Here is a 25,992-nt window from a genome sequence, read left to right on the forward strand (position 1 = left end):
ATTGGTATTTTTAATAGAGAATTTCATTACTCCATCTTTGCTTACATCTTGGGGATAGGATAGGAGAGGGTGGGCTTGGATTTTAGTATGCTGTGTAAGATTTGTTACAAGAAACCAGTTTTCTCTCCTGTTGTTGTAGGAGCTGACGAGTATCTGCAGCCCTATTATTTCAAAGCCCAAACCCAAAGTGGAACCTCCAAAAGAGGAGCAAAAAAATGCAGAGCAGAATGGACCAGTGGATGGACAAGGAGACAACCCGGGCCCTCAGGCTGCTGAGCAGGGTACAGACACAGCTGTGCCTTCGGATTCAGACAAGAAGCTTCCTGAAATGGACATTGATTGATTCCAACAATTGTTTATATTAAAACAGACTATTATAAAGCTTTAAGTTGTCAACTTTGTTCTAAATATCAACTAGAGCAATTAAATACTGGAGATTTCTTAGTCAGTTTTTAGGGGACTTGAGGGGGAGGGGATATCGGTAATGTATGGAGCATTTTGACTTCTAAATAGTTAGATACAGAAATGAAGTGCATTGTTATCTTTTTCATAACGGTACTATTTAGAAGCCCAGTTAGTCTTACTGAGCTTATGCTTCACTCCTTTTATGTTTAATCATGCTTATACAAAGAGAAGTTTGTTTTAGAAAGTTGAGCTATAGCACAAGCTATACCTAGCTATCAAGCAAACTTTTTGTTATGACATAAATGACAGGAACTCTAATTGTGCTTAGAAATTCTGCTGTGAAGGTTGCCCCAGTGGCTCCCCGCCTGGTGTGGGGATGGGGGAGGGATCACCCTCTGCTTCTGAGGGGCTAGAGCATGGCATCGATTAACAGAACAACAAAGGTGTGCTCTGAGCTTCACGTGTCACTCCGCTCCCCTGGGACTCCCACCCCATCTTCCCATCTCTCCCAGATAAAAGGGGTTCCCATTACAAATGCCGTGTGTTGCTCTTGGGAAAATAGACCCTTTCACCTGGAGCATGTTGTTAACTGAGGATTTTAAACCTGGAGGTTCTTCCTGAGAATGTATATTTCTGAAAGTATGTTCATTAATACCCCAAGCATCAAAGTCTAAATAATTTTCTCTTCAGAAAGTTAGAATTGGGTAGATGTACTGTTGGATGTAGGCATGGTAAATTTAACTGAGGGATTGATTCTTGTTAATTATGGTATAAAGATTTGTATCCTGGCCTGCTTGTTCAGGTGAGAGAGATTCTGTGTAAATTTGAGGTATAGCTTGAAGTCTTAGGACAGGAGTTAAAAAGTTCTCTTTTGGCTCATTGACAGTCACTTACGTGTTAGCGTTAACATCTGTCATGAATCTGCCAATGTGTATGTGTTAAACAGCTGACAGACTGTACAAAAAACTAAGATGCACTGGATTGTACCAGATGAGTCTGAAGTTAGTGTTAAAAAAGTGTGGTGCCTGACTTTAGCAGTGCCTCCTTCGTACTCTGCAGTCACCGTCAGGAGCACCAAAGCATTCCCTGTGACTGCGCTTTGGGCGCTGTTGATAGGAGTGAGGCATTTCGGGAACTCTAAGGGAAACCTGTAGTGTTAGAGCCCAGAGCCGGTCCTTGCCCTAGAAACTGTTAAAAGCTTTGTTGGTTAGATTTTGGACCTTTGTAATAATTGTTAATCTGTGTAACAGAGTGCTTCTCTGTTACTTTTGACTTATGTTGTTAGAAATAAGAGTATACCTTGCATATTTAGAATGAGTTTCTGTCCATCTCTGCACTAAAAAATTCAGACTGTTACAAGCTCTAAAGTGCTGTACAGAAACGTCACTTAGAGGAGGAAGGTGGAAGTGTATTTATGTTGGCGTGTAAGCATGCATGGACGCCTTGCAGCACCAGGACTTGGCCTTGTTCTTAGAACATGCTTTGTCCATTCTCTACCTGTCCAGCTTCAAGAGTTCAGCTGGCCTGCTGTGAGGCCAGGAGCTCCTTTGGAGTGCTGGCTGCAGGATTAAGCCAATGCTTATGCAACTTGACTCAGTCCTTAATGGCCATTTCTTCTAAAAATTTTCTTTTGTGTGTGGGGAGGGTGTGGGACTTGGGATGGGGTTGAATTTGAGGTTTAAACTAGAATTAAGATGATGTGGTCTTCTTGCTCTCTGTTTAGACAGGCTTGCAGACCAATTGAATTTACATGGAGGCCAGACCAGAGAGTAACAGTTGATGACTTGTGCGTAGACAAGCATTTATCCAGGTTGCATTATCTAAATTGGTTTGTTAAAGCTCCAGGTTACATTCTTACACAAAGAAAAACATTCAGTAAACATGAGACAAGTTTAGGAAAACTTAATAAAAAGAAACCTGTCTTACACTCTTAAGGAATGGTTTTCTTAATTTCATAATTGTGTGTGTGTGTCTGTGTTTCAATAAAAAATTTTCTCTGGAGGCAAGAGTCCTCTTAGCTAAATTCCAAGTTGTTAACTTTTGTCAGTGATCTCCATTCTGAAGAACATTTCAAGGCTCAGCACCTTGGGTTGTAAGAAGTAGTTCTCTTTCCATACTCAGCTGCCCCATGCTGAGTCTCAGCATGGTTCTCTGGGCTCCTTACTTTGCTCCTGTAACTGGGCCTTATTTTGAGGGTTTTTACAATAGCAGGGGGTGAGTTATGGCCCCACGAAGGCCAGTGCCAGGACTGATGCCTGCCCTTTCAGAGAATAGGACATGGCCCAGAATGTGCTTTTAACAGTGGCTACCATAACAGTTGCAGTAGTGTGTGCACGCATGTGTGTGTTGGTGTATATGTCGGGGGGGAGGTGGTGAGTGCGGAAAGGGGATGAAGCCACCAGAAGAGACAGTAAGTGTACAAAGCCTGGGGCCGAGATGTGGAGGGGCACAGGGCCTTCCTGTAGTCCTGCCACTCAATAGTCCCATGCTAGGCCCACCAAGAGAGCCAGTACTTGCCACCTTCAAGAAGTGTCTGGACTAAAGTTGTTTTTCTCTGGGCCTCTGTCTGGGGGAAGAGTGGACACCTGGTAGTGTGAGTGGGAAGCCTGGGCCCAGCCAGCTAGCTCCTGATTATCCAGAGTGTAGCCATTTTATAGGGATGATGGGAGTCAGGTGTAAAGTATAGCAGACCTATTTACCTGGGAGAGGTACCAGCATTTTTCTGTGTCACTGGGGAAGAGGGTGTTGGAGGTAGAGCTAGGGCTGGTGTTGAAGGTTTTGCAATGGAGCAGCTACAGATTAATGTGAAGAACTTGCACAGCTCCCATGGGATTTGTGAGGATTCACACAGGCTTTAAACCAGTGACCTCTGAGATGCTTTGCAAGCATCTTAAGGGACTTTGTAGGGGAACTGTCAGAGGTGAAAGAGGTGGTAGGTCTTGCTAGGGCTGAGAGACGAGTCCTGGTGTGGAGCACCGGGCTTCTAGCCCGAGGGTGACAGTGTTTAAGGGATGCCTGTGTGATACGTGCAGAGTGAGTTGGACCTGGGGGAAGTTCGAGGTAGTAGAACTTTTAAAATCCATGTGTTAGGGTTGTGAACCAAAAGAAGGAATAAATGGTAAATCTTGATACTGGAGGGAAAGGGAAGATAGAAAATTGAAAAAAACAAAAAAAAACTTTAAAAAAGTTTTAAAAAAACCATGCTGTTAGAAGCAGGGTGAGTAGCCAGTCTGTGGGTTAATGACAAGGGCACGCGGGCCAGGCTTCAAGGACCAATTGGCATATTACTGATCTGGCTTTTGGTAATACACTTGTGTATATTTGGTTGATTTCAATCATTTTTCTTTAAGTGGCTTTAACAGATCATTTCTTATGTAAAATTTGTCAGTTATAAAACAATATGTACAATTTCTTGTTTGGAAAGAACATGGAATGTGTTTGCATAAAAGTCAAATCTGGCTAGATGTTTCAAAATGAAATGGGTTTTTCTCAAGGTGGGATTGGAGTGATTTTCTGTTAGTAAATTTTTGCTTGTTTGTGTTTGCTAAAATTTCTGTAACAAGCATTTTGGAGTTTTGTAGTGTTAAGCAAATTAGCGTATTTGATTTATTTTTAGATCTTTCTTTTGGTTTTGTTTTGCTTTATTTTTGTACTTACTTGATTGCACCAGGTCTTCATTGTGGCTCGTGGACTTTTTGATCTTTGTGGTGGCATGCAGGATCTTTTCAGTGGTAGTAGGCATGCGAACTGTTAGTTGCGGCATGTGGGATCTAGTTCCCTGACCAGGGATCAAATCTGCTTTGGGAGCGTGGAGTCCTAGCCACTGGACCATGAGAGAAGGTCCCTAGAAGTATATGTTAGGAAGAATGGCTCCAAGGTTTCAAAGCTGGAACAAAGGACACAATAGACAGATGGAGCTCCTGGTTTGTAGGAGTCCGTGCAGATGCTCTGGGGAGTCTGGATAAGATCAGGAAGTTGTATAACATGGAGCTGAGGGGTCCTGTAGCTACAGCTGCTGTGGAAGGAAGCTTTGGAGGTCAGGGTGTGTTCCTGCCTTAGGGAGTAAAGGATGGTTTATTGGTTGTGTCAGGAGGAAGTGGGGTCTTTGAAGGAAACAAGGAGCTCCCAGAGGGGAATGACCACGCCTCAGGCATGTTAGGGAGAAGGGGGTTTGAGAAGTGAGAGGTGGCAGTGGCTGGTGGGGTTAGCGGCTGCGGGGGTCCTTCAGGAGCATGCAGTGAGGCCTCAGGTGGAGGAGAGCATTTGGTCAGGAAGCTTGGCCTAGTTAAGGGGTCAACTTGGGGAAGGAGGAGGTTAGGCAGCATCCTAGGCCCACTGTCCTGTGTGCAAAGGGGGAGAATTTGCACCAGTTACCTGGAGACTTGCAGTCCTTCCCTGGTTAGTGCTCCCTTGCCTCTGGCTGGAGCAGCCCTGGGATATGACCCTCACTGCCCTGGTCATCTGAGCTGGATACCGCACTCTGGGGCAGGTGCCATAATGTAGAAAAGAAGGAGGGAACCTCTTAAGCAGCAGGCTAGAGGCAAAATGGGAAAAAGGCATGTTGGGGTAGAAGCACCAGGAGGATAAAGGAGGGAGTGCATTTCTGGTGGATCAGAGAAGGGAGGACCTCAGAAGATGTGAGCCAGATACAGAATGCTTTCCAGATCCGCCCAATATACATGAGCAAGTGCCAGGCTAATCCTGACCTTGTCATTCTGGTTTTGATATAGCAGTAAGGGCAGGGAGGGAGAGTAGGGGAAATATTTACTTCTAACCTGGGATTTGCTGGTTTCAGAAACAACCGACAGGAAAAAAAAAAAAAGCTGTGTTTGGGGCCATTTTTCATTAGTTGGGTCTGTGTTTACATCCTTCAAAGGCCAGGTGAACTTGTAAGATATGGAGTCCTGGATCACGGAAGATCAAAATTCGTATTACAAGTAAGCAGGCCCTTACCATGTACATTGTTTTTTTCTATGTGCATTTTAAAATAGACTACTATTCAGTCAAGACTTGGCTAAATGCTTGGGGGAGAGAAAACTGAAAACACTTGGAAAACAGTCTCAGTGTCTCAGCGAAGCATTGTAAATCCCCGTGGAGCATTTTTGAGGATCAGCTGAATTTGGTAGGTGTTCCAAAAAAGGATGGCCCAAACGATAGTGTGCCTTTCAGCAATGCTGGTGGACAGGCCTCTAGAACTCACATGAGACCTCCGTGAGGACCAGGAGGGTTGTGTGGGATAGAACTTAGAAAATTGAGAGGGTACATGCAGTCCTAAATGAAGCTGGGTGAGGGGCCTTTCCTCTGTGAGTCTTGTCTTCATCTATATTTTCAACTAAAGGATGGACCCTGCCTTGTTCACCACTGCCCTGGGCAGCCAGCGTGAAGCACGGAATACTTGAATCCACACGCACAATATTTTCAGTGAATAAAAACAGAACTATATTTGAAAACATTCAACTCTTACTTTGTGGATGAGGAAAGGGTCAAAGCAGGTAAAGCTCATGGAGCAGGTAGATGGCGGGGCCGGGAATCCCTACTATGGTTTTTCCAGTAGTCACGTACAGATGTGAGATTTGGACCATTAAGAATGGCTGAGCACTGAAGAATTGTTGCTTTTGAACTGTGGGGCTGGAGAAGACTCGCAGGAGGATCAAGCCAGTCAATCCTAAAGGAAATCAGTCCTGAATATTTACTAGAAGGAATTTGGTCATCTGATGGGCAGAGCCAACTCATTGGAAAAGACCCTGATGCTGGGAAAGATTTAGGGCAGGAGGAGAAGAGGGTAGCAGAAGCATCATTGACTCAATGGACATGAATTTGAACAAACTCCAGGAGATAGTGAAAGGAGTACATCAAGATTGTATATTGTCACCCTGCTTATCTAACTTACATGTAGAGTACATCATGGGAAATTCTGGGCTGGATGAAGCACAAGTTGGAATCAAGATTGCAGGGAGAAATATCATTAACCTCAGATATGCAGATGACACCACCCTTATGGCAGAAAGCGAAGAATTAAAGAACCTCTTGAAAGTGAAAGAGGAGAGTGGAAAAGTTGGCTTAAAACTAAACATTCAGAAAACTAAGATCATGGCATCCGGTCCCATCACTTTGTGGCAAATAGATGGGGAAACAATGGAAACAGTGACAGACTTTTTTTGGGGGGGGCTCCAAAATCACTGCAGTTGGTGGCTGCAGCCATGAAATTTAAAGACGCTTGCTCCTTGGAAGAAAAGCTATGATAAACCTATACGGCATATTAAAAAGCGGAGACATTACTTTGCCAACAAAGTTCCGTCTAGTCAGAGCTATGGTTTTTCCAGTAGTCATGTATGGATGTGCAAATTGGACTGACTATAAAGAAAGCTGAGCACCAAAGAATTGATACTTTTGAACTGTGGTGTTGGAGAAGACTCTTGAGAGTCCCTTGGACTGCAAGGAGATCCAACCAGTCCATCCTAAAGGAGATGAGTCCTGAATATTCATTGGAAGGACTGATGCTAAAGTTGAAACTCTAATACTTTGGCCACCTGATGCGAAGAACCCTCATTGGAAAAGACCCTGATGGTGGGAGGGATTGGGGGCAGGAGGAGAAGGGGACGACAGAGGATGAGACGGTCAGATGGCATCACTGATGCGATGGACATGAGGATGAGGAGGCTCCGCGAGTTGGTGATGGACAGGGAAGCCTGGTGTGCTGCAGTCCATGGGGTCGCAAAGAGACATGACTGAGCAACTGAACTGACCGAGAGAAGCCTGTCGTGCTGCTGTCCATGGTGTCACAAGGAGTCGAACATGACTGAGTGACTGAACAATAACCAAAAACCTTCTGGGAAAGTGTGTGCCTGGAATGTGGGGCTGTTACCTCCCCAAACAATAACCCTGCACACTGCGGTATCTGGAGAGGCACTGGCTTGCTGAGAATCCCATGCCCCTCCTCCAGTCGGTTCTGATTTGGTGTGGTGTGAGCGGCAGGGTTAAAGTGGCCACTTGAGGGCGACTTCGCTCTTCCTTTGCCTGGTGTCAGACGGACTAGCAGCTTTGCGCCTTAGGAGTCCTGGAGTTGAGGAGAATGCAGACGCTCAATTCCTCTCCTTTGGGGTAGCTGAGAGCAAAACAAACGTGGTTTAACAGAGGCCTCAGGCTAGAAGGCAGGGAACTTCTATGAACTTTTGCTTGTAAGATGTCCTTATCATTCAAAGTGTGGCATTGCTTGTTATAAAAGAATATTGGACTAACCCCAGATCTTAAGCACCCTGCCCAGTGCTTCTCAGACTAGGCTGGTGCTCTTGCTAAAAGGCAGATACTTATCTGGTAGGGGCTTGGGAGATTACAGTTCTAACAAGCTCCCAGGTGACGCTTACAATGGACCATATTTTTACTTTGAAAAACTTAAGCTCTAGAAGCCTTAGTTTCTCCATCAGTGAAGTTGTGATCACACCAGTTCTGCTCATCACATGAAATGATGGATGTGGAAGACATTCTAGATAAACAAAAAAGATAAAGATACTGTGAGCTCTAGGCATGTAATTTTCCTTTTAAAGCCTTATTAGCAGCACAAGGAGCAGCTGACCCAGGTATAAGCAGTTTCAGGGCGGTGGAAGAAATTTCCTTCTTGCCCTTTTCCTGCCAGTTGGCTGGCATCACTGACTCAATGGACATGAGTTTGAGCAAATTCCGGGAGATGCTGAAGGACAGGGAAGCCTGGTGTGCTGCAGTCCATGGGGTACAAAAAGTCGGACATGACTGAGCAACTGAACAACAATCCTTCCAGTAGCCCAGATTTCTGAGAAACGATGTTGATGAGCAGGCTAGGGAGCCTACAGGCACTGACTTCCTAGTGGGTATGGTCACTAGTGCCCCTCCCCCACCCCGCCACCAGGTTGGGGAAGGAGTGTTGCTTCCTGCCCCTGAGCTGTACATATTACCGAGCGCCAGAGGCCTCAACACACCTTTTGACCTAAGCCTCTCCTGTTGACTTGGTGTGACCCCACTGGTAGCCCCAGAAGTGGGGGGGGGGGTTTGCTCCTGACCTCTGTAGAGGGTAGGGTCTCTAGCTGGGCCTAGAGACTCCCAGGAATCAGCAGTGTGCCTCTCTGAATCCTGGACTTTGCTGCAGAGGATTATGACCAGCTTCAGAAGGACTGGGGGAAATGGAAGCCTCCAGACACCTAGTTTTGTGTTCTCTCCTTGCCTCGTGGTAGATATCCCTGTTCTGAGTGGTATGAGAGACACAGCTTTCCTTGTGTAGGAGGGCCCCTGGTCTTCCCCTCCACTCCCATCCATTTAAGAGGATTATCTCCTGCCATGGCCCACCCTTTGTGAGTTCTGTCTTGGCCACTCGTTTTCCAGATTTCTTTAATACAAATCAGGAGGATGAGTGCAAGAGACTGAACTGAAGTGGTGGGGCAGACAGTGGTAGGGAGTCTCCTCCCTGTGGATCAGCTCCTGGACTCCCTCCCAGGTGAAGCAGTGACCCGACTGTGCCTCAAAGCCTTGGGGAGCTTGTTAAAATCTGACCCCCCACTTCCACACCATAGGGTTTTTGAGTCAGAAACTCTGCAGTTGGGGCTGAAGATTTGTATATATAACAAGTTTCAGGTGAGGTTGATGCCTTTGTTCTGGGTGTAGAGAACGTGGGGAATGGGTAAAGAGGGAATAAAGGAGGCTGTTGATTGATATAACCAACAGCTGAGGGTGAAGGTGGTTGTGGGCTGGAGGTGGAAAGAGAAAGCCGAGTTGTGGGGAGCAGAGGGAGAGGAAGACGCAGCATTTTTTTGGAAATGCCAAGTCAAGTTTGGAACTTCTTTGAGACTACTTGTGATGGCAGGACGACATGTCTCTTCAACACAGTATCTAGTTTACACTGGCCCCGGCATGACCAGGGCCTCAGGAAATTTGCCCTGACTTGCAGTCTCTAGTGTGTGGGGCTTCTCTTCTCTGGGACCCACCGGCCTTCAGCCTCTCTCCACGGTGCAGTTTGCTTCCCCAGCACTGCAGGGGAGGTAAGTCTGTGATTTCCTTTTCTCAGTGTGTGTCTTTTTCCTGACTGTGCTGAGAGTCTGGAGAAGCACTTGCTGGGCTGGTTTCCCTTCTTGAATTGGGCCCACAGGCTCCAGAGCCCTGTTGCATGTAGGCACACCCCTGTCTACCCCCTTCCTCAAGCTGGAGGAGATTTCTGTGGCTTGGAAGGGCCCTCACAGTTCAAGAGAAAAGCTTCAGGGTTTTGATATTCCCAGGTGAGGCATAATGTCACCCACTTTCCATTAAATCAGTCTCTGCTCTTCAGCCTGCTACACATAGCGTTTAAGGACAGTTTAAAAATAAGCTCTGAATTGGAACAAACTCATCAAGCAGTACTATCTGTTAATGAAATTGCTTCCTGTTAATTAGAGTTTACAAAATAAATGGTTTCTGATAATCTGGCATTGCTGTTCATGGTGCCCACCTTCCAGAGTGGGCTGCTGGCAGTGGCCTGGGAGGACGGCCCCTGGCAGCCATGGCAACCGCCCCAGAAAACCTGGAGGATGCGGCTAATGGAGAGTCTGGGTTTCATTTGTTGGCTCCTTGGTCCTTTCCACAACCATTTTCTTGAGTAACCATGGGGCTCTGCCCTGTCCCGAGGATGCAAATATCACCTGGACCCAGAGCTATCTCCCCATAGCGCTTCGCTGGGGCCTAGAAATCAACAGGTAATTGAGAGTCAACCTGCAGGGTAGGATTGGAGCTGAGATGTAATGGGTGAGCAGGCGGTGGCTGCATAGGCAAGTAAAGACAGAAGGGTTGGTGCAGGAGCTGCAGGGGGAAGAGCGTGACCAAAGGTGGGCAGGGATGGGCACACAGCTCTGGGTGGAGAGTGAGGGCAGGGAATGCCCAGAGATAAGGGGGTCGGGGGTCAGTGGGTGGAGTCACATAAAGTGCCCCTCTCTAGGATGCCTTTTTGCAGCCATTATTTTATATGGGAGTTCAAAGTCTTTGAAAATTGAGGATGGTAAATACCACCAGACTAGGGTGTTGGTGAGCAAGGTCAGATTCTAGGAAAGGCCACAGAGGCCCATGAGAGGGTCTATAAAGCGAGGGTCTATAAATCTGGCCTGGTGATGGAGGAGCGGGGAGCGGCACGTCCTCACCCTGCCCCTCTGCAGCTCAAGGGTACGTTGGTGTGTGCGTGGTGACAGCCGGCCCCCAGGCACCTTTGCCAGAGCATGGCTCTCTTGAACAGGCAGGACAAAGGGGTGTGTGTCACCTGTGTGGGGCCTGTGCTGATGCCTGGCGCCCGTTATAGGATGTGGTGGGTAAGTCATCCATGCACGCAGCTTCCTGGGGGAGGTCCCAAGCACTTGGGGAGGGACTTCCTGGGGTTTGGGGCCTTGTATCTTTCTTAAGAGACAAAAATGGCCTTGATTTTCTTCTGAGGGTGTTGAGAAGCCCTGGTAATTCTCTAAGCAAAGACACAGTTTGTCTGATTTGCACTGTAGAGAGGTCTGGCAGTTTGCGGGGAGAGAGGAGGAGGGGACGGACTGGCAGCTGGGAGGCTGGTGAGGATCTGGGGTGAGGCCCAGTGGGTGGGCTGCGGGGTCAGGGCAGAGGGCCATTATCTCTGGGAAATAGCAATCCTGGGGCTGGGTGCTTCACTGTGAAGGTGGGTGGCCAGAGATCTGGCCAGGTTTCTGTGGTTAAGTGGGGGCTCACGTGTGCTATGAGTAGAATCAGAAGGAATCGATCTGCCTTTTAGGAAACGCACAGTGTCATATGTTAAGAAGACACAGTACGTATTCAGAGTGGGGATCCTGTGAGCCACAAGCGGGACAGTCTGTTTGGGATGTGTCTTCTCTTCAGACCACCTCCTCCAAGTCCTGGCCCTTTGGCAGAGGGAGTTGAGGATAAAAGATGAGGCCTGGGGGACTCTGGGAGGAGACACCTCGATGAGGATGCCGGTGGCTTGCTGAAGATGGCCATAGCAGGGGTTCAGGCCTCGGCATCTCTGGAAGCGCCAAGAACATGCTGGTTATTTGCTGTCCTAGTTCAACTCCCCAATTTCCAAAGTTCAATATAAAATGGGTTTGGCTGAGGTTTCTCCCCCATGCATAATTGCAGTTATGCAATTGAGCACTGATAACTGGGTGACCTCATCTTTTCTCTGAAGGGAGCGGGGAAGAGGAACACCTGCCCTGGGTCTTGGAGAGACCAGTCCATCACAAAGGTGTCAGGCATTGCAGTTGCTGTTCCCAGTTTGAAAATACAGGTAAGTCATCTTTGGGGACAGTTATTTCTATTTTCATGCCAGTTTTGAGCCTTTCTTTTCTTTTTAAAAAATTATTTTATTTTTGGCTATGCTGGGTCTTTGTTGCTGTGGGGCTTTTTTCTAGCTGCGGTGAGAGAAGGCTATTCTTTGTTGTGGGGTGCAGGCTTCTCATTGCAGTGGCTTCTCTTGTTGCAGATCATGGGGCTCCAGGGCGTGTGGGCTGAGCATTGCAGCCCCTGGACTCTAGAGCATAGGCTAAATAGTTGTGGCACGTGGGCTTAATTGCTCCATAACATGGGGGATCTTCCTGGACCAGGGATCGAACCATGTCCCCTGCTTTGGCAGGCAGATTCTTAACCACTCGACCACTAGGGAAGCCCCTTGAGTTTTTCTCTTCTTATTTCATAGGTCCTCCTGGTGGTGATTAAATTTCCTTTGTTTTCAGCCATATTTGTGTTAGAATGGCTCAGTTAACAACATCACCAAAAATAGGGGACCATGTGAACAACTTAGTAGGACCTTCTACCGGGACTGGAGGAGGCTCATGTTGGGGGGTGGCCCTGCCTCTGCCCGGCTGTAGTTCCAGTGACGATGGGGGTATTGATTTCCTGGGGCTGCTGTCACAAAGTCCCTCATGCTGGGAACTTATATGACTGAGGAACGGTTCTCTCACAGTTCTGGGGGCCAGAAGTCTGAAATCAAGGCATGGACAGGGCTGGTTACTTCTGAGGCTGTGGTGGGGAACCTATCTGTGATGATGTCCTGGCTTCTGATGGCCTCAGGTGTTCATTACCTGTGGATGGCGTTCTTCCTGTGTCTTTACACTGTTTTCTCTCCATGTGGGTCTGCCCTCTGTGTCCACATTTCCGCTTTTTATAAGGATGCCAAGTCAAATAGGATTAGGGTTCACTCTAATGAACTCATTTCACTTTGTAAGAGCTCTATTAGATCCTATTGCTGGGAAAGATTGACAGCAGAAGGAGAAGCGGGCAGCAGAGGATGAGGTGGTTAGATAGCACCACCGACTCAATGGACATGAATTTGAGCAAACTCTGGCATAGTGGAGGACAGAGGAGCCTGGTGTGCTACAGTCCATGAGGTCACAAAGAGTTGGACATAATTTAGCAATTGAACAACAACCACAAATTTCCTTTGAGCAAACTCTGGAAGATAGTGGAAGACAGAGGAGCCTGGTGTGCTACAGTCCACGGGGTCGCAAAGAGTTGGACATAACCTAGTAACTGAACAACAACGGATTTCCAAATAAGGTATCATTCTGAGGTATTGGGTTTAGGACTTCACACTATCCTTTTGTGAAGGACACAATCAACCCACAAGTGGCCCCTTTATGTGTGAATTTCTCAGAGACTTCAAGGTACATCTGCTCAGGGACGAGGGTGGGTTGACTGAGTTTCTGGGATTGCCCCGTAAGCAGGTCCAGGGGCTGGTCCCTCAGCAAGGATCTCTGGGCTTGAGCAGAATGCCAAACTTTGCTATTGAGAATTCTGGCCTGGGGGCACCACTTTCCCAGGCTCTCTTTTCTGTGTCCATCCTACCCCCACACCTCCCACTTGCTCTGTGGGCAGTTGTATGAGGAGGCACATGTGAGCAGGGCTGGCTTCCTAGAGGCCCTGCAGTGGGTGGCCCAGGAAACTTCCAGAGAACCAGGTATAACTCTAAGTCACACCCAAATGTGCAAGAATCCACCTTCCTAGTTGGCCTGTATATATGTGCCAAGAATCAGGCTGATTTGGGTTCTGGAAGGGTGGTCTACTGGTCCAGGCTTGGGTCATCTAAAGTATAAACACTAGAGCGCAGAGGCTGTTGACCCCTGTGACCTGTACTCTGGGGTCGTCAGGGGTGAGCCCTGGGGTTCTGTCCTCTGCCGCACTTGGTATCAGTTTGTTTTCATAGGTTGTTCCTGGGGTTTCAGAGTGATCAGGACCCCAGCCCCAAACGTAGCCTTGGCTTCAGAAACCTGGGACCTAAAGGCAACAACTGAATTTCAGATGTAGATCTTGCTGCATTTAACATTTATGAGTGGCAGTAAAAGGGAAGGCTGGAATGTATCTGCAGTTCTCAACCACAAGCCATAATTTTACACACTCAAACATCTGTTTTAAGATCATAGCCGTGAGTGTTGGGTAATTGGCTCTCTTTGGTCCTGGACCCATCAGTTAGGCCTCATCAACTTTATCATAAATTCTCAGGGACTTGTTAGTAAACAACATTTGGGGAGCCCGATACTGCCACACTGCAGCCAGGGAGTCTGAAGCATCTGCTGTCAGTACGCTAGTCCAGGAGCTGCTAACGTGGGGCACCTGGGGCAGGGGGTGGGGAGAGAAGTTACATCTGCCTGGGAAGGAGGCAGTGGAAGGGGGGAGGGTCTTGGGGGTTCCCAATGCCTGATGCACTGGGGGATATGATGCACTGGGGATTTGGGTGCAGGAATATTTGATACGACCGGGAGGATGAGGGAATAGGTGGATGGTCTTGGAACTGGACAGAACTGCCTCAGTCCTGACTCTACCATGAACCAGCTGGGTGACCCTGGCAAGGCTCTGCGAAATGGAGGTGATGAGGAGTAACAAGACTGTGTGTGAGGCTCACCATTCTGGCCACACAGAGAGACCCCACAAAGTGGAATATTAGCACCGGGAAGTGAAGGGAGGGGGCTGAATCAAAGAGCTGGGAGTTGGGTGGATGGTTGTCCACAGGAGCAGTTGAGGGCGCTGGGTTTGGCGGGTTCCGTATGGCTGCCTCCTTATGGCAGGAGTGGGCCGCACAGGAGACAGACTAGCTGCTGGCCATGCACTGCCGTCTGGCTGGGAGAGTGGGGGGTGTCTCCCCTGTATTGCAGGGTCCTTCCTGGCTCATCTGGGCCTCCATGCTAGCAGTCACATTGCTCTCCTAGTCATTTGGCTAGACTCTTCATCCACTGACTGATCCACCCACCCTGACTCAACTCCTGCAGGGCCAGAGGTGCCGGGAAAGGCCCAGCAGGAGTTGTGGTCAGGGGTGGGGGCCCTGAGATGCGTGGTACTCAATGTCCTTTATCTGGGGGTGGGTTCCGGCTGTGCCGCCTCTTTGTGTCCACGTGGTGGGGCATTCCCAGGATGCAGGAGTGATGGGGACCCAACAGGTCTGCACTCCAGGGTTTGAGGTGCTGTGGGGCAGAGGGATTGGCCAGCATGGGGCCTCTCTTTTGGCCCTTTGACCTTGGCACAACTCATCTGGTGGACCTGCCTGGAAGAACTGGAGCCGCAGAGGTTCCTCCAGGGAGTACATGGCCCAAGACAGCTCAGCGTTCCCTCATCATAATGGCAAGCTTCAGCCTGACCTCCTTCATGGGTTGGTGGGGAGTGATGAAAAATCCCTGATGCCAGTTTGCTCCAGAGCACCCCAGGATGACAGGTTCCCAGCAATGAACCTGTGACTGGTCGTGAGCCCAAAGTCTGGTGCCCCTGTAACTCAGCCCTGGAAACTGCAATTAGCTTCCTGATTTGTGAAATGGGATAAGCACAGAATCTACCTGTGGATACTAAACAAGATAGTGTGTGTCAGTGCATAGTGCCACATCTGGCCCCTGGTAAGGTCTAAATAAACATTAACTCATCTTACTCCTCAGGTTACACGAGGCAGATTGGCATTCAGTGTGAGATCAAACCCATCTGGGTCTCGATTGTGAAAAAATTTTCTTGGTGAGGCATAAACACATAGACTCTTGTGGGGCAGGACCCAGTTCAAATCCTGTCTCTGTCACCCGTGTGACCTTGGGACCGTTACTAACCTCTCTGAGGCTCCACTTACTCATCCACAAAATGGGCACAAGAACATTGCCTACTTCATAGGCTTGTGAGGAGTAGATGAAACAGACTCAGTAAGTGTTTGGTTCAGTGAATGTCAGTTTCATTGTTAGGAACTTGTTTATTCACATCAAGGGAACAATTTTTTTCTGAACCCTGCTCCTCCCCCTCACATCTCCCTGGTCCATGGAGAGGAGATGAATGTACATGAATGTATATGACCGAGGAGATGAACCTTGTCGGCACATGGCACAGACAGGGGGATGGACTGAGGCCAAAATAATCATGGAGATTATTCCTTTCTCCATGATTAGCATACATCTGTATTTTTATCACCCTAACTCTAAACTACCACAGAAAACCTTAGATCTCATGGCATAGGACTGTGGTTGTAGTTTTTAGGTATTTACAGATCTGAGGGGGGGGAAAAAAGGATGGTTTTTGCCCTAAGTGGGATGTGAGTGGCAGGAGAGGCCAGCTTGGCATGGAACTCAGGCCACACTGTCTGCCAGCTGGATTCCAAGGCACCCTCACAGGCAGCTGGGGCTTTGAGCCTACCCTTCCCAGGCCTCGCTCTGGGGAGGCTCTGTGCTGCTCTCTGGAAGTCTGGCTCCCCAGGGGAGTGTGTAAGATCTCTGCTTTCCATCAGTAATAAGGGTTTATCTTATGTGATCTCCCCAAAGGCCCCAGAAGGTGCCAGGGTCCCCCTGGCAGATGAGGAAATGGGACTCAGTCTCAGGGCCCTGCCCTGCCCCCTCCCCCGAGTGGGGATGACTGGGAAAAACCCAGGGGAGCTGTCACTCTCCCTGGCTCAGTGTGTGCTCATCATCCATCAACTGGCTTTAAAAAAAAATAATTTAAAATATATTAAAGTATTTTAAAAAATATTCAAAGAAAAAAATTGTTTAGCTGCACCAAGTCTTAGTTGCACCCCAACTCTCCCAGCAGAGGTTCCTTTGTTCACTCTGACTTCACTCTGACTTCACTGGTTTGCTCAGTCTTACTGGGCCTTGGTGTTCACCGTGACAGCAACCCTCTCAACTCCCATAATCTCCAGTGTGGCATGTGGGATCTAGTTCCCCGACCAGGGATTGAACCCGGGTGCCCTGCGTCGGGAGCGCAGAGCCTCAGCTACTGAACCACCAGAGAAATCCCCCTCACTTAGTTTTGCATCTGGGGTTTGTGATGCAGTTTCTGTGGCCGGCAGCCTGCTCCACAGGGGCCCATATGGTTCCTGGCTCGCTTCCTCAGGTTTCTGGCCATCCTGGGTTCTTCTGAGTGAAAATGACTCCCCCCAGTTGCTCTTTCCCATCACCCTGTTTGTCTCCTTCATGGTCTTATCACAAGAGATGCAGAGTGAGGGGGCTGAGAGAGAGAGGGTTTAGAACCAGACACATCTGTGTTTGTTGTTCCTGACCCTCCGTGGACCGAGTGACCTTGGATGAATTATTTAATCCCTCAGTGCCTACTGTGTAAAATGGAGACAATAGAACTTTCCTCATAGGATCAGATGAGTTAATGCATGTAAAATACTGAGAACAGCGCCTGCCATTAGCGTCAGTGCTCAGGGGGTGTAAGCTATCATGATTATTATCACAGTCTGTACTCATCTTATTTGCTCGTATCCTAGCCACTAGACTGTAAGCTCCCGGAAGGCAGGGACCATGTCTCACCTAATCTCTGCTGTACTCCAGTGCCTATGACACTCCAGTGCCCAGGATGACATGGATGGTCCACAGGAGCTCAGTGAATAAAGCAGCAGCACCAAAGACATCTCAGTGGATGGCAGTGGTCAGGCCTCAAGTGACAGAGGCCCATTTCAGGGCCTGGACTTTGTTCACTCCCCACTGACATTCCTAGGTAAAAACATCCTAAACTATTTAAACTCAACAGTTCCTGTTCAATTTTCTGGCTTTCCTCAGGAAAGTAATTTATAGAGAAAAATAAAAGGGTGTCCTTCCTTGCTGAATCAAGCTTGGCATCAGCTCTGCTGTAGCAAGAGAGTGGCTTGGTCACCAGTGTTGGGGGTGGGGTGGGAACAGCGGCAGGCTTGTCCTCACCTTTCCTTTCCCTTTGTTCATCACAAAGCTTATCTGTGCCAACAAAAGACCCTCAGTGATGCTGGAGTGGGGAGTGTGGGTGCCATCTGCCTTGTCCTGGTCCTCTGGCACTAGTATCCCTATGCGGACCTGAAAAAGGGCTGGCCTTTTTCCAGGGGTCCATTCTAGTCCAGCCTGGTGCTTGAATCTTGGAAGTGCAATGAGGAGGGGACACTTGGGTAAGGAAGGAGGGGACTTTGGAGTGTGGTCCCTTGGCCAGGTGGCCTCAGGGTGTGACTGGTCCAGTCCATGTAGGGGGGACATTAGGAGATGTTGGCATCGGCCCACGTAGGCAGGGGGAGAGACAGGCGATGGTGCCTGGCTGCCTCGTCTTGGATAGCTCATGGAACCTCTGTGAGTCTCAGTGTGTAAAGTAGATCCAGGAGTTCTGTCTTCTCCCCCTCCCCACACCACACTTCTAGAGCTCAGTGACACCAGGGCCTGTGATTCCACAGTTCAGGGACCATCTGGGGGGTGAACTGGGGTCTCCCTCCTGGCAGCAACCCTGAAGTTGCCACATAGCTAGGGGGCTGAACACCCTCTCTGAGCCTCCTCTGGGAGTGTTTCTGGGCATGAGGGTGACGGGGTGGGTAAGAAGGGCCTGCTTGGCCGTGTCTCTCTGTTCAGTCACTCGGTGGTGTCTGACTCTTTGTGGCCCCATGAACTGTAGCCCACCGGGCTCTCGTGTCCACGGGATTTCCCAGGCAAGAATACTGGGGTGAGTTGCCATTTCTTTCTCCTAGGGATCTCCCTGACCCACAGATCAAACCTGAGTCTCTTGCATTGGCAGGCAGATTCTTTACCGCTGAGCCACCAAAGAAGCCCTTTGGCCATGTCTTATTCAGTGGGCAGAGCTGTTGTGTTTGAAATGTGTAGGCCTGTCTTCACAATGTCCTGAGCTTTGGGGCTCAGTCCAAACTCCAACCCAAGGAAATTCCATTGGCATCAAGTTCTCTTCCCTAGGACACCTGCCTGCTCAGGGAACAACAGTTTCTAGGGCTTGATCTTTCCTCTCTATAGGCCTGGCTGGGCGCCTTCATCAGAGCCTGAAGTCCAAGGGCAGAGAATTCAAGCTGGGTCTGGTTGGAATGAGGGGAGTGAAACTCAGGCTTGAGCCTTCCCTGTCCCTCACCTGCTCTGAGCCAGTGTGCCTGAGACTTAGGTGCTGCTGGCCCATGTCCACGTCTCCTTGTTACTGATGGGGCCGCAGACTCATTTGTCTGATTTATGACTAATAGTCTCCTGGTTTATACCTTTTCTCAGCAGTTTAATAATGATCCATAAATCTGTCTCCATGGACTTAGATTTGGAAGGGCTGAGTCTCTGAGGACCAGTTGATTTTTACAAATTTTGTAAAGTAACTGGGGGATTTAAACTCTCCAGACTGGCGCCATTTTCACACTTTTTTTTGACCCTTAGCCCACTGGGAATCGCTTCCCAGAGTGGTCTCCCCATGTATTTTGTGACTGACCTTTACGTCCATGAACAGGTTGAGCCTGGGATCGTGATGGTGGCTGGGTTGTGTTCTCATTTGCTCCAACTGCTGGGCTCTGGTTGGTCCCTTGGGCCCTGCTGACTCTGGTTAGATCCTCCTGATTCTGAAGGCGCTGTCGTCTCTCCCTGGAGTCTCTTTCTTGGGTGTTTCAGGTTCATGCCTGTGGCCCTGATGTCCTGCTGTCCTGCAGGGTTTGTGGGAGAGGAGGTCCTGATTTTGGTCTATAGCCCGCTTCTCTCTTACACCCTGGCTGAATCATCGGGGTCAGAGTTGATCACATCATTAGGCTTGGTCTCTGGGTTAAGTTCGTCATGCTTGATTGTTTTTCTCCCAGGACAAGTCCTCTCCTGGGAGATACTTCAGTGTCTCAGCAGCTGGACACCCAGGGAGCTCACTGTACTCTTGTCAAGCTCGCTGCTTATGAGCCCAGCCAGGCTTAGCTTGAAGTATCTCCCCCACCCATGGTTTTTGCTGTGGATTGTTCAGCGAGGATGTTTTTCCTCTGAAGGATGTTGACAGGCCTAAATGATGAGGGTTGCATGTGGAGTGGGCATGGACAAGGGTAGATGGAGCTGCCCATGGGTGAACAGGCAGTTCTGCTTAGTGGTCCCCAAATTTCTGAGAGAGAATCCTATTGCTTCTTTTTTAAAAATTTAATTTTAATTAATTTTTGGAAGGGCTGATGCCTTATTTTTATTTTTTTACTGAAATATAGTTGATTTACAGTTCTGTGTTAATAACTGCTGTATGGTAAAATGGGTTCAGTTAAATATATATATAAAATTATATATTAATAACATAATATGTACAATACATTTAATGTTATATATATTAGATTATATAATTATATATTAAATATAATAAAAATAATATACATATTCCTTTTAATAAATAATCTTTTCCATTATGGTTTATTATAGGACATTGAATTTAGTAGGACCTTGTTGTTTATCCATTGTAGATATAAAAGCTTATATCTGCTAACACCACCCTCCCACTCCATCCCACCCCCAAATCCCTCTCCCTTGGCAACCACTGGTGTGTTCTCTATATCCATGATTCTGTTTGTTTCATGGATAGGTTTATTTATGTCATATTTTAAATTACACATGTAAGTGGTATCATATGGTATTTGCCTTTCTCCTTCTGAAAGATTTTACTTAGTATGATAATTTCTAGTTGAACCCATGTTGCTGTAGATGCCACTGTTTTGTTCTTTCCTATGGCTGAGTAGTATTACGTTGTACATATGTATCACATCTTCTTTATCCATCTGTTGATGAACATTTAGTTTGTTTCCATGTCTTGGCTATAGTGAACTTAGAATGTGAACATAGAATATTGCTGCTATGAACATATGGGTGCATGTATCTTTTTGAATTATAGTTTTCTCTGGATATATGCCCAGGAGTGGGGTTTTTGGATCACAGGGTAATTATAGTTTATATTTTTAAGAAACCTCCATACCATTTTCCACAGTGGCTGCGCCAACTTACATTCCCAACAACAGTGCAGGAGGGTTCTTTTTTCTCAATATCCTCTCTAGCATTTATTATTTGTAGACTCTTTAATGATGGCCATGCTGACTAATGGGAGAGGGTACCTCACTGTAGTTTTGGTTTGCACTTCTCTCTCTTTTTTTCCCCTGGCTGTGTTGGATTTTTGATGCCATGTAGGGAATTTCTTGAGTTGTAGTGAGTGCGGGCTTTGCTCTAGTTGTGGTGTGTGGGTGGGTTTCTTGTTACAGTGGGTTCTCTTGTTGTGGAGCACAGGACCTAGGCACAGGCCTTCAGTAGTTGTGGCTCAAAGGCTCCAGAGAGCAGGCTGTATAGTTGTGGCGCATGGGCTTAGTTGCTTTGCCACATGTGGGATCTTCCTGGACCAGGGATTGAAGTCCCCTGCGTTGCAAGGTGGGTTCTTAACCACTGGGCCACGAGGGAAGTCCCAGCATTTCTCTAATGATTAGCGAGTTTGAGCATCTTTTTCATGTGCCTATTGGCCATCAGCATATCTTCTTTGGAGAAATGTCTATTTAAGTCTTCTGCTTGTTTTGGTTTTTTTTTGCCCATTTTAAAATTGTTTTTGTTGCTATTGTTGAGTTGTATGAGATTAATATTTTGGAAATTAAGCGTTTGTCAGTTGCATTATTTGCAAATATTTCTCTCATTTGTTAGGTTGTCTTTTCATTTATTTTATGGTTTGCTGTGCAAAAGCTTGTAAGTTTGATTAGGTCCCATATGTTTATTTTTGTTTTTATTTCTCTTGCCTTGGGAAACTGATCTAAGAACACACTGGTACAATTTATGCCAGAGAATGATTTGCCTGTGTTCTCTTCAAGGAGTTTCATGGTGTCACGTCTTAGGTTTAAGTCTGTAAGCCATTTCGAGTTTATTTTTGTGCATGGTATGAGGGTGCGCTCTAGCTTCATTGATTTACACACTGCTTCCAACTTTGCCAACATCACTTGCTGAAAGACTGTCTTTTACCATTGATTATTCTTGCCTCCTTTATTGAAGATTAACTGACCATAGGTGTGTGGGTTTATTTCTGGGCTCTCTATTCTGTTCCATTGATACATATATCTGTTTTTGTGACAATACCACAGTGTTTTGATTACTATAGCTTTGTAGTATTATCTGAAATTTGGGAGGGTGTGCCTCCTGTTTTGTTCTTTTTCTTCAGGATTGCTTTGGTAGTTCCTTTTCTTCTATGGCTCCAAATGAATTTTAGGATTATTTGTTCTAGTTCTGTGAAAAATGTCATAGATAATTTGACATGGATATCATTAAGTCTGTGGATTGTTTTCGTTAGTAAGACCATTTTAACAGTATTAATTTTTCCAGTGGATATCTTTCCATTTCTTTGAATCATCTTCAGTTTCTTTTATTAATATTTTATAGTTCTCAGTGAAGAAGTTTTTCACCTTCTTGGTCAGGTTTATTCCTAAGTTTGTTTTTTTTTAGTGCAATTTTAAAAGTTGTTGTTTTTTTTTTTACATTCTCTTCGTGATATTTCATTGTTGATGTAAAGAAAGGCAACTGATTTCTGTGTTATTTTTGTATCCTGCTACCTTGCTGAATTTGTTTATTAGTTCTAGGAATTTTTATGTAAAGTCTTTTGGGTTTTCTATATACAATATACATCATCTGCTTTTAATGGCAATTTTGCCTCTTCCCTTCCAATTTGGATGCCTTTTACTTCTTTTTCTTGTCTGATTGCTGTAACAAGGACTTCCGATGCTATGTTGAATAGAAGAGGTGAGAGTGAGTGGATTTGTCTTGTTCTAGGTTTTAGCAGGAAGGCTTTCAATTTTTCACTACAAGCATTATATTGGCTGTGGGTTTGTCATAAATAACTTTTATTATGTTGAGATACATCTCCTCTATACTGACTTTAGTAAGAGTTTTTTTTTTTTCTATTATGAATGAATGTTGAATTTTGTCAAATGCTTATAGTGCATCTTTTGAGATGATTATGAGATTTTTAGCTTTTCTTTTGCTCATGTAGTATATCACATTGATTTGTGCATGTTGAATCATCCTTGTGAACTTGGGATGAATCCCTTTTGGTCATGGTGTATGATCTTTTATATATGTTGTTGGATTCATTTGCTAATATTTTGTTGAGAATTTTCACATCTCTATTCATCAAAGATATTGGCCTATAATTTTCTTTTTTGGTGGTGTCTTTGATTTTGGTATCAGGGTGATGGTGGCTTCATAGTATGTCTTTAGACTGTTCCCTTCTTTTCAATTCTTTGGGAGAGTTTGAGAAGGTTTGGTGTAAGTAGAATTTGCCCCTGAAGCCACCTGGTTGTGGGCTTTTTTTGGTAGAGAGTTTTCAAATTACAAATTCTATTTCACTTTTAGTGATCAAATTATCTATTTTTATTCAATTTGGCAGACTGTATGTTTCTCAAAACTTGTCCATTCTTCTAGGTTGTTGAATTTGTTGGCATATAATTGTTCATAATATATCCTTATGGTTTTTTGTATTTCTGCAGTATCAGTTGTTATGTCTCCTTTTATCATTTCTTTTTTGAAAAGTTTACTTATTTTTAATTGACGGATAATTGCTTTACAGTATTGTGTTGGTTTCTGCGATACATCAACACAAATCAGCCATGGGTATATATGTCTCCTCGCTCTTGAACTTTCCTCCCACATCCCACCCCATCCTACCCATCTAGGTTGTCGCAGAGCACCAGTTTGGGCTCCCTGAGCTGAGTCATACAGCAAATTCTCATTGGCTATTTACTTAACCTATGGTAATGTGTATGTTACCATGCTGCTCTCTCCATTCATCCCACTCTCTCCTTCCCCCACTGTGTCCGCAGGTCTGTTTTCTGTGTCTGTGTCTCCACTGTTGCCCTGCAAATAGGTTCATTAGTACCACCTTTCTAGATTCCATATATATGCATTAGTATGGGATATCAGTTTTTCTATTTCTGTCTTACTTCACGCTGTATAATAGGCTCTAGGTTCATCCACCTCATTAGAACTGACTCAAATGTGTTCCTTTTTATGGCTGAGTAATTCCACTGTGTATATATGTATCCCATAGCTTCTTTATCCATTTCTTCTGTCAATGGATATCTAGGTTGCTTCCATGTCCCAGCTATTGTAAATAGTGTGCAGTAAACATTGGGATACATATGTTTTTTTCAATCGTGGTTTTCTCAGGGTCCTTTTTAATTTCTTATTTTGTTTATTTGGGTTCCCTCTCTTTTCCTGGCAAGCCTGGCTAGAAGTTTGTCAACTGGTTTATCCTTTCAAAGAACCAGCTCTTGATTTTATTGATTTTTTTTTTCCTTTTTAAAAAACCTCATTTGCTTCATCTCTGATTTTTATTATTTCCTTCCTTCTCCTGACTTTAGGTTTTATTTATTCTTTTTTTAATTCTTCTAAGTGGTAGACTAGGTTGTTTTTTTGAGTTTTTTGTTTGTTTTTGAGGAAAGCCTGTATTGCCATAAACTTCCCTTTAAGAAGTGCTTTTGCTATATTCCATAGATATTGTATGGTTGTGTTTTTGTTATCATTTGCCTCAAGGTATTTTAAAATTTTCTCTTTGATTTCATAGTTGACCCTTTTTTATTTTTTTTAGTAGCATGTTGTTTAGTCTTCATGTAATTGGTTTCCCCCCGCTCATTTCTTTTTTTGTGGTTAATTTCTAGTTTTCTGCTGTTGTGGTCAGAAAAGATGCTTGAGATAATTTCTAAACTCTTAAATTTGTTGAGGCTTGTTTACTGCCCTGGTATGTGGTCAGTTCTGAAGAATGTTCCATGTGAACTTGAAAAAGATGTGTGTACTCTTCTTATTTTGAATGTAATGTCCTGAAAATATCAATTAACTTCAACTGTTCTATTGTATCATTTAGGATTTCTACTGCCTTATTGATTTTGTCTGGAAGATCTGCCCAAGGATTTGAGTTGGATATTAAAGTTTCCTACTATGACTGTATTCCTGGCAATTTCTCCCTTTATATCTTTTATGTTTTTGGGTGCTTCTATAGAGGTGCATATATGTTGATGAATATAAAATCCTCTTCTTGTGTTGATCCTTATATCATTTTATAGTGTCCTTCTTTGCCTTTCTTTATGGCCTTTGTTTTAAAGTCTATTTTGTCTGGTATGAGTATTGTGCCCCCAGCTTTCTTGTTATTTCCATTAGAATGAAATATCTTTTTCTATCCTCTCGTTTTCAGCCTATGAGTGTCCTTTGCCCTAGAGTGGGTCTCTTGGAGGCACAATATTGTAGGCTCTTTTTTAAAAAATTCAATCTATGTCTTTTGATTGGAGCATTTAGTCCATTGAAATTTAAGGTAATTATTGATATGTATTGTCATTTTTGTTTTCCCATTGATTTTACATTTCTTCTTTGTCTTTTTCCTTTTGTTGTTTGATTTTCTTCTGTATTATACTGATTTTCTCTTCTTTTTGTTTTTAGTGAATCTATTGTATGTTTTGAATTGTGATTACCCTGTTTTTCAAGTATGCTAACCCCTTCCAATCTCTGATTGCATTAGACCAGTTGTTATATAGGCTCAAACAGATTCTCTGAAAAGAGTCCCTACATTTTCTTAGTCTCTGTCCCCACATTTTATGATTTTGATGTCCTCTTTTACATCTTTGTGTTCATCCTTCAGCTTTCATTGTGTTTATCATCGCTTTCACTGAAATATTTTGGTTTTTTAAAAATGTATGTACTGGCTTCTTTAATGGTTTACTTACCAACTGTGATTTTCTCTTTCCTACAGATTTTTCTTTTCTACTTAGAGAAGGTCTTTCAATATTTTCTTTAGGATTGACTTAGTGTTGTTGTACTCTTTTATTTTTTGCATGTCTGAGGAATTCATTATTTCTCCTTCTATTCTAAATGAAGGCAGGAGGAGAAGGGGATGACAGAGGATGAGATGGCTGGATATAGCATCACTGACTTGATGGACATGTGTTTGAGCAAGCTCCAGGCATTGGTGATGGACAGGAAGGCCTGGCATGCTTCAGTCCAGTTCAGTTCAGTTCAGTCACTCAGTCATGTCCGACTCTTTGAGACCCCATGAACTGCAGCATGCCAGGCCTCCCTGTTCATCACCAACTCCCGGAGTCCACCCATGTCCATTGAGTCGGTGATGCCATCCAAGCATCTCATCCTCTGTCATCCCCTTCTCCTCCTGCCCTCAATCTTTCCCAACATCAGGGTCTTTTCAAATGAGTCAGCTCTTCGCATCAGGTGGCCAAAGTATTGGAGTTTCCACTTCAACATCAGGCCTTCCAATGAACACCCAGGACTGAGCTCCTTTAGGATGGACTGGTTGGATCTCCTTGCAGTCCAAGGGACTCTCAAGAGTCTTCTCCAACACCACAGTTCAAAAGCATCAATTCTTCAGCACTCAGCTTTCTTTATAGTCCAACTCTCACATCCAAACATGACCACCCACGGGTTC

At 45.5% G+C, this 25,992-nt stretch overlaps 2 protein-coding genes across 3 annotated transcripts in view; both read left to right on the forward strand.

The window, feature by feature from the left end:
• The window catches only part of HSPA4 (heat shock protein family A (Hsp70) member 4), a 50,023-nt gene extending 47,684 nt beyond the window's left edge, over nucleotides 1-2,339 (forward strand). Inside the window, exon 19 of the mRNA XM_061151299.1 lies at nucleotides 140-2,339. Within this exon, the coding sequence (XP_061007282.1) occupies nucleotides 140-343 (204 nt within the window). The 3' untranslated portion in view covers nucleotides 344-2,339. The remainder of the gene's footprint in view (nucleotides 1-139) is intronic.
• An 8,260-nt stretch (nucleotides 2,340-10,599) lies between these two features.
• LOC133062376 (uncharacterized) overlaps nucleotides 10,600-25,992 on the forward strand; it is a 230,502-nt gene continuing 215,109 nt past the window's right edge. The window contains exons 1-2 of one of the 2 annotated variants that reach the window (XM_061151302.1): nucleotides 10,600-10,700; nucleotides 11,552-11,650. In XM_061151302.1, the coding sequence (XP_061007285.1) occupies nucleotides 10,611-10,700; nucleotides 11,552-11,650 (189 nt within the window). In that variant the 5' untranslated portion in view covers nucleotides 10,600-10,610. Of the gene's footprint in view, nucleotides 10,701-11,518; nucleotides 11,651-25,992 lie in introns of those variants that run through there. The other variant, XR_009694153.1, reaches the window with a different exon arrangement.

Source organism: Dama dama, chromosome 9 (assembly GCF_033118175.1).
Source record: "Dama dama isolate Ldn47 chromosome 9, ASM3311817v1, whole genome shotgun sequence".
NCBI classification, from domain to species: domain Eukaryota; kingdom Metazoa; phylum Chordata; class Mammalia; order Artiodactyla; family Cervidae; genus Dama; species Dama dama.